The sequence below is a fragment of the Zeus faber genome, assembly GCF_960531495.2.
Source record: "Zeus faber genome assembly, chromosome: 17".
Lineage (NCBI taxonomy): Eukaryota > Metazoa > Chordata > Actinopteri > Zeiformes > Zeidae > Zeus > Zeus faber.
The window spans coordinates 4988033-5001243 of NC_137204.1; the positions used below are offsets into that span (position 1 = coordinate 4988033).

At 40.5% G+C, this 13211-nt stretch overlaps 1 protein-coding gene across 5 annotated transcripts in view; it reads left to right on the plus strand.

Moving 5' to 3' along the window:
- The window catches only part of sptan1 (spectrin alpha, non-erythrocytic 1), a 63646-nt gene that overhangs the window by 44561 nt on the left and 5874 nt on the right, over positions 1–13211 (plus strand). For 3 of the 5 annotated variants that reach the window (XM_080018051.1, XM_080018053.1, XM_080018054.1), the window contains 15 exons: positions 145–291; positions 374–477; positions 1013–1175; positions 6924–6938; positions 8074–8205; positions 8296–8433; positions 8534–8638; positions 8963–9171; positions 9286–9406; positions 9532–9653; positions 10007–10139; positions 10235–10333; positions 10488–10647; positions 11470–11546; positions 11659–11868. In XM_080018051.1, coding sequence (XP_079874177.1) covers positions 145–291; positions 374–477; positions 1013–1175; positions 6924–6938; positions 8074–8205; positions 8296–8433; positions 8534–8638; positions 8963–9171; positions 9286–9406; positions 9532–9653; positions 10007–10139; positions 10235–10333; positions 10488–10647; positions 11470–11546; positions 11659–11868 — 1935 coding nt within the window. The remainder of the gene's footprint in view (positions 1–144; positions 292–373; positions 478–1012; positions 1176–6923; positions 6939–8073; positions 8206–8295; positions 8434–8533; positions 8639–8962; positions 9172–9285; positions 9407–9531; positions 9654–10006; positions 10140–10234; positions 10334–10487; positions 10648–11469; positions 11547–11658; positions 11869–13211) is intronic. The other 2 variants (XM_080018052.1, XM_080018055.1) reach the window with 1 other exon arrangement.

Here is a 13211-nt window from a genome sequence, read left to right on the forward strand (position 1 = left end):
TGACATGGAATAAATAGAGTGAAAGAATAAAATAGTGGACTTGCTCTGGAATAGCTAAAATGACCTGCAACCCTGACCTTCCTCGTGTAATAGAGCCGTCCTGAATGGGCTAATGACTGTTTCGGGTTTTTATTTTCCTCATAGCTCTTTAATAGAGACTGTGAGCAGGCTGAGAACTGGATGGCAGCCCGTGAAGCGTTCCTTGCCAGTGATGACAAAGGTGACTCCCTGGATAGTGTGGAGGCCCTCATCAAGAAACATGAAGATTTTGACAAGGCCATTAATGTGCAGGTCAGCAAGACATTTTAGAACATTACTATGAACGATGTTGTTAGAGTATAAAATGTGTAATCATGGTTTCACTGCTATGCAGGAGGAAAAAATTGCAGCTTTGCAGTCATTTGCTGATCAACTGGTTGGAGCAGACCATTATGCAAAGTCTGAAATCTACAATCGCTGCAATGAGGTTCTGGACAGGTAACAACCACCAAATTTTTGTCGGCCTATGATAATGATAATAATGATGATAATAATAATGAATGGATGCTTGTGTGTATGTTGTGGCACAGGGGTAGAGCAAAGGTAGCAATTAAAAAATAACACCGCAAGCACAGATCACACTGTTGGGCCATATAATGGTAACCCCACTCATTAGGAAAACAGAACATGAAATATCTCACACAAAAGAGTCTCAGACAAAGAAATTAACCCACAGGTCTGCATATCAACAGTTCAGAAGCTTTGCTGCTTGTTCCTCTCTTCCCACTTTCCCTCGCAAACCACTTGCTGGGTTTGCCTTTTGAGGCGCTCAGGAGCTATTGAGCAGATCAGCAGCAGATGCGCATATTGAGTTGGTTTTTTCTTTCGGTCAAGGACGGTGGAGGGCCAACACGCATGTATAAAGCAGCCATCTACTACCATACCTCTGAACTTGCCCCTGGATGTGTCACAGTGCATCTGTGTATATGGATATTGGCCCCGTATTTTAAAGACTATTACTTCTGAATTATAGGTGGCGCCGGTTGAAAGCTCAGATGATTGAAAAGCGCTCCAAGCTGGGAGAGTCCCAGACTCTTCAGCAGTTTAGCAGGGACGTGGATGAGATTGAGGCTTGGATTAGTGAGAAGCTGCAGACGGCCACTGATGAATCCTACAAGGACCCTACCAACATCCAGGTAGATATTTTATGGATATTGGCTCATGTCATTACTAAATGTATTTAGTCCATCTCAAGTACATTTTATCCTTACTGCTAAGTGTGAATTTATATATGCGTCTTTGCTCAATCCAATTGACAAAAGATGACATTTATATTTTCTCCAGAGATTGTAGGACAGACTTGAATGAACGTTAATGTCTTATTAGAGCATTAAATAATAAAAAGAGGTTGTATACATTAAGGCTGTCATGATCATGACAATGAATTGTCAGAATAATAATTGCAATAAACATTTTGCAACGTTGGCTTAAAATTCCACTTAAATTTGGATGGGAACATGAGAGTATCGAATTTTACTAAACAGTTGTGGACAGTTCAATAATAATTGTGATTAAGTCATTATTTAATAATTGTGACAGCTCTAGTATATACTGAAATTGAGCATGAACTAGTTTACACTAATAAACTGCAATTTCCCTTTGGGGGTTAATAAAGTATCTTTCTCTTAAAGGCAAGAAACAAATTTATTACTCGGCTCTGTAGAATATCAATGGATTTTTCAATAGCAGCAATCAACAGTGTACAGTAATTGCTGTTGTTATTGGCCACCACTTCTCCACTTGGATTATTGAATGATGATGATGATACATAGACAAATGTGGATATGTCCAATTTCACATTAATAACACTAAATAGTTTTATGGAGGTTTTTTATTTTATTGTGTAGGGCAAATAGTTTGCGTTACGTTGTTGCAGTGTTAGCTACGGTGTTGTGAATTATTTTCCTAGCGTAAGCTCTTCAACCCATGTATTATGTTGGCCAGATTTGACCCAAATTTAGGTGTGTGTGTGTGTGTGTGTGTGTGTGTGTGTGTGTGTGTGTGTGTGTGTGTGTGTGTGTGTGTGTGTGTGTGTGTGTGTGTGTGTGTGTGTGTGTGTGTGTGTGTGTGTGTGTGTGAGTGAAACTAAAAGTAGGGCTGCCCCCTGAAAGTCGACGAATCCTCTTTTTTTTTGGTCAGTCAGTGTGCATTACAATAACAGGATAAAACAAATAGAAGCTTACAAAATGCACAGGATAACGCTTCAATGAAGTATAATAAAAAATTAAAATAAAACAACTAAAAACTGTGCAGTTTTAGTTGTTTTATTTGGAGGAACCAGTAAGGATGGGTACCGTTAAGATATTAACGGTGCTACTACTCTTGCTGATACTGCTTAGCGATCGGGTACTTAGCTGTTCTTTTTTTTAGTTTTTAAGAGGAAAAATGAAAATAAATTAAGAGCAGAATTAACACTGCTTTATGTTCTGCGCATTACGCATGGAGATGGGGCAATCGGGGGGAGATATTCGCCCTCGTCTCCTCGTGCGTTTGTGAGAGCCAGGCAGAGGGAGCCAACCCCGCCCCCCTTGCGCATATCTCCATATCTCTGATGATGGAGCGGGAGAGAGAAAGGAGAGATGTCTCTTCTGATAACAGCGAAAATGCTTATAAATGCCAAATAAATAGAAAATATATTCTCTTTATTTCTCCAATACACTTAACAGTACCTGTAACGTCTGAGCTTATCGATACTATGGTCTTTAATTATTTCGTCCCCCAACCGTTGAATACCGGGTCTCGTGCCCCCACCCTCCCAGTAGTCCGAATCATCGGATTCAGCTGTTCAATATTCACATTGAACAGCCGAATCCGATTTGACTGACAAAATTCTGAGTCGGGTACGGCCCTAACTAAAAAGCTAGTTGACATACTTTTTTCAGCCTGAGGCCAGGTGATTTGGCCTAATTTGGGGTCATGAACTTCGATACAGATTACTTTACAAGACCTCAGATGGTGTCCTGTAGTATCTGGCTCCAGATGTTAGCAGCAGATCCTTTTAGTCCTGTAAGTTGCAGGGAGTGGGTGGCCTCCATGGATCAGGCTTGTTGTTCCAGCGCATCCCACAGATGCTCGATCGGATTGAGATCTGGGAAATTTGGAGGCCAAGTCAACACCTTGAACTCTTTGTGATGTTCCTCAAACCATTCCTGAACAATTTTTACAGTGTGGCAGGGTGCATTATCCTGCTAAAAGAAGCCACTGCCATCAGGGAATACTGTTGCCATGAAGGGGTGTACTTGGTCTGCAACAATGTTTAGGTTGGTGGTACGTGCCGAAGTAACATCCACATGAATGCTAGGACCCAAGGTTTCCCAGCAGAACATTGCTCAGTGCATCACACTGCCTCTGTTGGCTTGCCTTCTTTACATAGTGCAACCTGGTGCCATCTCTTTCCCAGGTAAACTACGTACACTTACCCGACCTTCCATATGATGTAAAAGAAAACATGATTCATCAGACCAGGCCACATTCTTCCATTGCTCATGGTCCAGTTCTGATGCTCATGTGCCCATTTGAGGCGATTTCAGCAGTGGACAAGGGTCAGCATTGGCACTTTTACCGGTCTGCAGCTATGCAGGCCTATATGCAGCAAGCTGCGATGCACTGTGTTCTGACACCTTTCTATCACAGCCAGCATGAACTTTTTCAGCATGGTGTGCTACAGTAGCTCTTCTGTCGATCAGATCATACGGGCTAGCCTTGGCTCCCAACACACATGCTCTGACCCATCACAATTTGGCCCTTGTCAAAGTCACACACACACACACACAAGCAGACAGCTCTAAACACAAACATATAGACCATCACCTTTTTATTTGAACTAAATGTACTAAATATATTTGATAACATGACAGGTGTAGCTCTGCGTTGTGGGAATTGATTCTATTGCTGTCTGAGAGGGACAACACACTGACATAAAAAGGTCCCACTCACCAAATAATCACTGTCACTCAGAAGCTATTGTCAGAAGAGGAACATGAGCAGATGATTCTCAGTCAATGAAGCCCTCATTCTAATCTTTGACAGTTATAGAGGAGGAAGTGAAACTGGAGACAATGTTGACCATAATTCGGAGAAGAAAATACACAGGTTGAAATTGTGGCGATGCTTATGGAATGTAAACATAGCATGGTCACAAACTCTCCTGCATGTCAGGGAAGACTGTCATTTGAAAACATCATCAAAACGGTCCCAGGGCCTACCAGATTTGCGGTTACACAAGTACATGATGTCAAATCTGCCTTTGAACTATTCATACCGCAGTCAGTGGAGAGGGTTATTCTGGACAACACAAACATCTAGTGGTTTATATATTCATTAAAATGTGCTGTCTTATTATTAAAAAACAAATTGAATTAAATGATTCATAATAATGTGAGTTACATTTGTCATCATGTCAAGCAGCATACCTCTGGGGCAGCTCGTCATAATGAATTTTATTATGCCAAATGTGCTCCTCATCAAATGTAAGACAAACATTACATGTTTAAGATACTAAAAACATGCCAGCAGATTTTTAAAAAAAAGCACATTATGACCGTCATGGCCAGTTTGATGATTAACAGGTACATCTCATAAAATTAGAATATCATGAAATATATATTATATAGATTCATTACACATAGTGAAATATTTCAAGCCTTTATTTCTTGAAATTTTGATGATTGTGGCTAAAGATAATGAAAACCCAAAATTCAGTGTCTCAGAAAATTTGAATATTACGTAAGATAAATTAAAAAAAGAATATTTTAATATTGTTGAAAAGTATGTTCATTTCTATGCACTCAATACTTGGTTGAGCCTCCTTTTGCATGAATTACTGCATCAATGCGGCGTGGCATGGAGACGATCAGCCTGTGGCACTGCTCAGGTGTAATGGAAGCCCAGGTTGCTTTGATAGCAGCCTTCAGGTCATCTGCATTGTTGGGTCTGGTGTCTCTCATCTTCCTCTTGACAATACCCCATAGATTCTCTATGGGGTTCAGATCAGGCGAGTTTGCTGGCCAATCAAGCACAGTAACACCATGGTCATTGAACCAGCTTTTGGTACCTTTGGCAGTGTGGGCAGGTGCCAAGTCCTGCTGGAAAATGAAATCAGCATCTCCATAAAGCTTGTCAGCAGAAGGAAGCATGAAGTGCTATAAAATTTCCTGGTAGGTGGCTGTGTTGACTGTGGACTTCAGAAAACACAGTGGACCAACACCAGCAGATGACATGGCAGCACAAATCATCACTGACTGTGGAAACTTCACACTGGACTTCAAGCAATGTGGATTCTGTGCCTCTCCACTTTTCCTCCAGACTCTGGGACCTTGATTTCCAAATGACATGCAACATGTACTTTCATCTGAAAAGAGCACTTTGGACCACTGAGCAACAGTCCAATTATTTTTCTCCACAGCCCAGGTAAGACGCTTCTGACGTTGTCTCTGGTTCAGGAGTGGCTTGACACGAGGAATGCAGCATTTGTAGCCCATGCCTAGGATTCGTCTGTGAGTAGTAGCTCTTGATGCGCTGACTCAAGCCTCAGTCCACTCCTTGTGAAGCTCCCTCAAATTCTTGAATGGATTTTGCTTGACAATCCTCTCAAGGCTGCGGTTATCCCTTTTGCTGGTGCACATTTCTTACCACACCCTTTCCTTCCACTCAACTTTCTATAAATACGCTTCGATACAGCACTCTGTGAACAACCAGCTTCTTTAGCAATGACCTTTGGTGGCTTACCCTCCTTGTGGAGAGCGTCAATGACTGTCTGCTGGACATCTGTCAAGTCAGCAGTCTTCCCCTTGATTGTGTAGCCTACTGACCCAGACTGAGAGACCATTTAAAGGCTCAGGAAACCTTTGCAGGTGTTTTGAGTTAATTAGCTGATGAGGGTGTGACACCATGACTTTCCAATATTGTACTTTTTCACAATATTCAAATTTTCTGAGACACTGAATTTTGGGTTTTCATTATCTATAGGCACAATCATCAAAATGTCAAGAAATAAAGGCTTGAAATATTTTACTCTACGTGTAATGAATCTATATAATATATGGGTTTAACTTTCTGAAATGAGTGACAAAATATTGAACTTTTTCATGATATTCTAATTTTATGAGATGTACCTGTATTGTGTGCTTTCTCATGAAAAACGAGTGGTGTTATATCAAGGGAAACCTGTCCTATGTGGACAGAAAAACTGAAATATCTGGTCAAGTTTGTAATGCTAGTCAGTGATATGATGATAATTAGGAGGTTAGGAGGTTAAATATGCATATATCAACATTTTGAAGTGACTTTTATAGCACCGGCCACTTGTGGCCGAAACAGTATTCATTGGTTAAACATCGAAACATAATACAAGGGTTAACTGTCACAACAGGCATATTAGATACCTTGGTAATGATATCTCCACCAATCTGTCAGATTTGTTTACCCTTATTATAGAACCCAGAATCGCGATTGAGGCGGCGCCCCTTGCGGCCGCCTGCGCAAGCACCGCGTGTCGATTACACACATTTGAGTATTTTTCGGGCTTATAGAGCTTGTGCGTAATCACCGGGTGTCATGACATTTCACTGCATATATGTACGACCGTATGTGTATGTATGTGACAAATAATCTCTTGAACTTGAACTAAGCATACTAGTTAAAATAAAGGGTATCAATACTATCGATGTTGCTGTCAGTCATAATTAGCGACCGAGGTTCATAAGTTACAATAAGTTGCCAGACTGCTGTTATTCTGCAATTGTCTGTTGCTACCTCTTAAAGAAATAATAATTGAATTTGTTTCTTGCCCTAATGACCTTTATTTAACCATGTCAAAGCCCTACTACATATGTTGTCTTAAGTTAGACTGAATTTGAATTTTGTTTTTTATTGTCTTTTTTTAGCTGTCCAAGCTGCTGGTAAGTTTGAGTACATTTACGAGTAGTGTGACAGATAACTAACATCCGATTAGGTTACTTTCCATGTGTCCACGTCTTTGCTTCGTGTGTATACACAATGTAGAAACAGCATTTCGTCAACTTAAGTTTATCCCTCATTGGTACTATCCGGTGCCAGCTTCTGTCACAGGGGTTTTTGTTTTCTTTATTTGGTCAATAGGCAATTCTTGCTTAATTGATTTTATTGTTGGCTTCCATATATATTTTCTTTGCCTTTTTATTTGTTTTCTTGTGGCAGTCATCTTTAAACTTGTTTCATATATTACAGTTTTTATAATGTTGATTATGTAAAAAGAAAACTAAAAAAAAAAACGAATACAATTTGGTTGTACAATGTTAACTGAGGATATTTTGTGCATCTTAGACCTGTATAAAGAGCAAGTTTTAAGGTGACCCGATCCCTTTCTAGGTTCTCGTCAGTTCTTTAGCCGGTATTACTCTCCACACTTTCATTTTGCGTTTGTCACTCGTTCCTTTTCTGTGTCTAAATGCCACGCAGTGTCTGTCCTGGTTGATGTCTGAATTCCACCATTTTTAACTCCATTTGTGTATTTAACATGTAATTCATGTTAATTGTTACAGTTGTATATTATTTGCTAATGTCTGTCATACTTAATGTTATACTTTGAATAAGACATAGTTACCAAGGATTATTTTCAGCATTTATTTTTAAATTATTTAATGCATTATCATAACATATGGCATATGTCAAAAATGTAGTTGTCCTTATCATAAATTATCTGAAACCAAACAGTCAAAAGTAGGTTGATGAGTGTTTTAGACACAGCAGTCTGAAACTTGCTTCCTGTGATATGGACCACAGATACACATTCACACTTTGAAGTTGTAAAACAGTGTAAATTAGATAGTTTTAGTGTAAATTTGTTGTCATTTGATTTATCTCATTAATAATTTTTACCCCTAAACAGGCAAACCTGTTTGCCTTTATATTATATTTGAAATGTATTATCGAGAACCTCTCTAGTTTTCTCCAATTAGTAAAACAACTATTAAGAAGTGTACAGAACGGCAAGCCAGTGTATCCTTTCACATCAAATGAGTGACATTTCTTATTCCTACTCCCTCTGCCTTCCAGAGCAAACATCAAAAGCACCAGGCCTTTGAAGCAGAGCTGCATGCCAACGCAGACCGCATCCGTGGGGTCATTGATACGGGTAATGCCCTTATCCAAAGGGGGGCCTGTGCCGGGAGTGAGGATGCAGTAAAGGTAAATCAACGTTGTCCGTTGACTGTATTTATTGATTTAATGATGTGGTTATTTTACGAACCTTAAACATGATTTTTGCGATTCCCATAGGCACGTCTCTATGCCCTTGACGAGCAATGGCAGTTCCTGGTAAACAAGTCTGCAGAGAAAAGCCAAAAGCTTAAGGAGGCCAACAAGCAGCAAAATTTCAACACTGGTATCAAAGATTTTGACTTCTGGCTCTCTGAGGTAAAAAAAATAAAAAATAAAGAATTCAAACATATTCAAATGACATTAGCATACTTCTTTGAAGCGGATATGACGATCTTTGAATGCTATGTCTGTTAAGGTGGAAGCCCTCCTTGCCTCTGAAGATTATGGCAAAGATCTGGCATCAGTTAACAATCTACTGAAGAAACATCAGCTGCTGGAGGCTGATATCTCAGCCCATGAGGTAAGCAAACCTGTTTATTGTGTAGATCCCTTTGCTCTGAATCCTCTCAGAAAATCACAGTTAGTTCTTACTGAACCTGTGTTGAATATGGCAATTAGTGTATGTCCCCTGCAAAAACTGGGGAACATTCTTTCAGTTCAAGTTCAGCCATGTCTCAATGTTACAGATTAGAAAATTGAATAAAGCCTTGTTGATTATCTCAATACATGTATTTTTGTGACTATCGAAGATAAAAGGTTAACACGTATGTCGAGTTCACCATTGTGTTGTATTGTTTTTGATACTGCCTTCTCACCCTTCTCCACTCGCATGTCTTTGTTGCAGGATCGTTTGAAGGATCTAAATGGCCAGGCAGATAGCCTCATGGGCAGCAACGCCTTTGACACCACGCTGGTAAAGGACAAGCGCAATGCGGTCAATAGCCGCTTTGCCAAGATCAAGAGCATGGCAGCGGGTCGCCGTGCTAAGCTCAACGAGTCCCACCGACTGCACCAGTTCTTTAGGGACCTGGATGATGAAGAGTCTTGGATTAAGTGAGAGAGAACCCCTGGACTTATTTACCTTAACTTTATCCAATGCAATTGTTTCTTTTATCCCGTCATTTCGTCTCCTTTACTGTTCACTTCTGCACTGCTTGCTTCATCCAGAGAAAAGAAGTTGCTTGTGAGTTCGGAAGACTATGGACGTGATTTGACAGGTGTGCAAAATCTGAGAAAGAAACACAAAAGACTGGAGGCTGAGCTAGGTGCCCATGAGCCAGCCATTCAGGTACCTAAAAACATGCATAAAATTACCTCCTTGGCAAAGTTAATATCATCCTCTAAACGGCCTGCTCAATTGTTATGCCAAATGATGATTTCAACTTCTTTTGCTGTATACATCCATGTCCCCAGTCGGTGCTGGACACAGGCAAGAAGCTCTCTGATGATAATACAATCGGCCAAGAGGAGATCCAGCAGAGGCTGGCCCAGTTTGTTGACCATTGGAAGGAACTTAAAGACTTATCTGGAGCAAGGCAAGTTTCCCAGCCAGTGGAGAAGTTCAAGAGTTGATATGGCCCAAATAAGTACATTTTAGAAGTCTCCACTAAAATTCCTGATGCAAAGAATGTAGATGTCCCTCCCTCTCCTCTCAACCAGACTTAAATTCCATTTTACATTTAGACCAATGAATGAGCCTTGTGTGTTGAAAGAATAAGTAAGGAAGAAGGAATCAAAATAATTCTAACACATTATTACACATGCATTATTTGTGACATCATCCTATTCTGGTTATTCACCTTCTGATTAATGTGTGCATGTCAACATTGTCATTGATGATGCGACTGTTCTGGGATCTGACAATTTGTGTGCTTTTGTATTGTACCAGGGGGAAGAGGCTGGAGGAATCACTGGAGTATCAGCAGTTTGTAGCAAATGTGGAAGAGGAAGAAGCCTGGATAAATGAGAAGTTGAATCTCGTGGGAAGTGAGGACTATGGCGATACCTTGGCTGCCGTGCAGGTAAATACAAGTGCATGTCCTTTTCCAACACTTTTTTTTAATTTTATTTTTTTATATTTACTATTCGAGTGCCTACGCATGTTTTCCGCTATTAGGGTCTGCTGAAAAAACACGAAGCATTTGAGACAGACTTCACCGTGCACAGGGACAGGGTTAGTGATGTGTGCACTAATGGAGAAGAGCTCATCAAGAAGGTACTGCCAACCAAAATACAGCTTTTAATCCACTCTAATTAGAATAACTGTTTGAAAAAGAAGTGTCATTAAGAAATAATTGTTCACAAAACAAATCCTGGCTGTATTGGCGTAATGATGTCATGTGTAAGGATCATTTCTGATTTGACTCTAGAACAACCATCATGTTGACAACATCAGTGCCAAGATGGCAGCCCTGCGGGACAAGGTCTCTGAGCTAGACCGTGCAGCTGCCCAGAGGAAGGCCAAGCTGGATGAAAACTCGGCCTTCCTGCAATTCAACTGGAAGGCGGATGTGGTGGAATCCTGGATTGGTATGATAACTGGCCACAGGGTGTCACCTGCACGCTTTCTCAGATTTTTTGTTTTATTTATTTATTTGTAACAATATTAAACATAACTTTTCATTTGATATATTGTATCATATTCATCTTCAACCAATTCTCATCTACAGTTCCTTGGAAGGTTTCATTTGATTACAATAATATACACATGTCACATAATCCACGGTTGTCTGTGGAAATTGTATTGTGTAGAGGTGTGAATCGAGATTGCCATTCTAAAACAACTAGTCCTTAGGGTTGCCACGGTTACCGGGGTTACCCGGTGTTCTGGCATACGCCGATTACATTACTTGACCACTGTAAGCCGACTGCTTACACGCTGTCGTTTTTTTTTGTTTGTTTGTTTTTCTAACAAATAAAACCAATTTAGTGAATTCTCCATTTCAGCGCTCATCAACGTTCATCAACAAAATTAAAATTAGTAAAATGTTAAGTTTGTTATCAATACAATAGCAATGCTACAAAACTGAAAGTGAGTTCCAGCGACTCTGAGTGACTCTGCTATGCCTGCACAGCAGTCACAGCAGAGTCTGCGGAGTCACATTTCTCTTATCACGGGAAGAGAGGAGAGAAAGAAGGCTTTAGAAGACCTTAGATCAGGTCTGGATCAGGACCTGTCTCCCCCTCCATGCATAATCTCCATGCGTAATTTGCGGCCACAATCTCCGTCTGCTGTTCCGTTGTAAAATGTACAGTGTTACCGTTAACGCCGTTAGGTGGGGAAAAATTCCTCACCATGGCATCCCTAACTAGTCTCGAAAGGCCCTTGATGTATGTGCTCGCTTATTTTAGGTGAGAAGGAGAACAGTCTCAAGACTGACGACTATGGCAGGGACTTGTCCTCTGTGCAAACTCTGCTCACCAAACAGGTACAGACTCTATTCTTAGACACAGGAAACGCCAATGCTTGTTTATCATTCAAGGATAGCCTCCCCAAAGCTCTTTCTCACCGCTGTTATCTCTTTGCAACGTTCTCTGCAGGAGACATTTGACGCTGGTCTCCAAGCCTTCCAACAAGAGGGCATTACGAACATCACGGCCCTCAAGGACCAACTGTTGGCCGCTCAACATGTCCAGTCCAAGGCGATTGAAGCCCGTCACGCTGCCCTGATGAAGCGCTGGAACCAGCTGCTCTCCAACTCAGCCTCACGTAAGAAGAAGCTATTGGAGGCCCAGGAGCATTTCAGAAAGGTAAGTGAAATGATGGCCCTACAAGAGACATGTGGGAGAAGACTAAAAACAGACCACATGTTGTTTCAACGTCCATGCTTCACACTAGTGCTGTGCCGCACAATAAAACCCGTAAAGTTTGAATGCGGAAAACCTACCAACACAGTGACACATTTTGAAGCAAAGCCACAAGTGGGGATGGGTGAACAGACAACTATCAGATCAAATGAATAATAGTATTCAATAGGGCTGTAAGGTTACACATTCGTATTGAACCGTTCAAATACGAGTCTCGCGGTTGAGAATTGAATTGTGATTTACAGCCACATGATTCTATAAATATAATTCTATAAAGTGGACAAAATAAAGTAGATCAGAGAAGAGTAGAATATAAATCAGAATCTGTTTTATTCGCCATGTACATTTACATATATACAAGGAATTTGTTCTGGTGGTGTTTGGTCCGTTTCACTGCAGACTATTAGCATTAAAAAATGAAAAAAGAGTAAAAGTCCAAAAAAAATAGAGAATAATAATAAAATTGAATAAAAAAATTACGTAAAAATGTAATTGAAAAAAATTGTCAAATATATAAAAATAGCCAAAAAGGAATAAACAGAAATAGTCAGATATTTAAAATAATATAAACTATAAATACAAAATGCAATACCACGCAGAGGAGGCTCCTTGCGCCACTCTATGCCGGAGACAGATTCCCTAGAGCCCACAGTCGATGTCATGGATATGCAGGAGTTACCCCCCCCTTTGGGGCGGGGGGGGCACAGTCTACCGTTGCATTGAGGCCACCTAGACGGTCATCGAGCCCCAATGCCCACCCAGGTTTTTTATATTTCTCTACCAACCCAGGCTCAGGCGGGGGGTGGGGAAGTTGCTGTTATCTCGAGAAAGGATTTTAAAAGCACTCCCATTTCACATAGTAGTTTTACATCATTTGAGCATCTTGGTTTTATGCTTTATTCTAAGGACCCCGTGATAATTTTGAGAATTTATAGACTACCGCTGAGACCAAATTATGTTTTTATCCAAGAATTTGCTGATTTATCTCTATTTATGTCATATTATGACAAAATTCTGACTTTAGGCGATTTTAACATACATGTCTGCTTCCCCAGCCACACTTTTATTACTGATTTTATGGATGTCCTTGACTCTTTTTTAACCTCACTCAAGCGGTACAAGAACCTAGACATTCTAAGGGCCACACCCTTGACTTAGTACTGTACAGTGGTCTCAGCCCTGAAAACATTGAGACAAAGGATATGTGTGTCCGATCACAGAGTGGCTTTATTCAGTGTGGTCTTATCCCAATTTTTTATCACTTACAACAATCCTGTCTACCACCG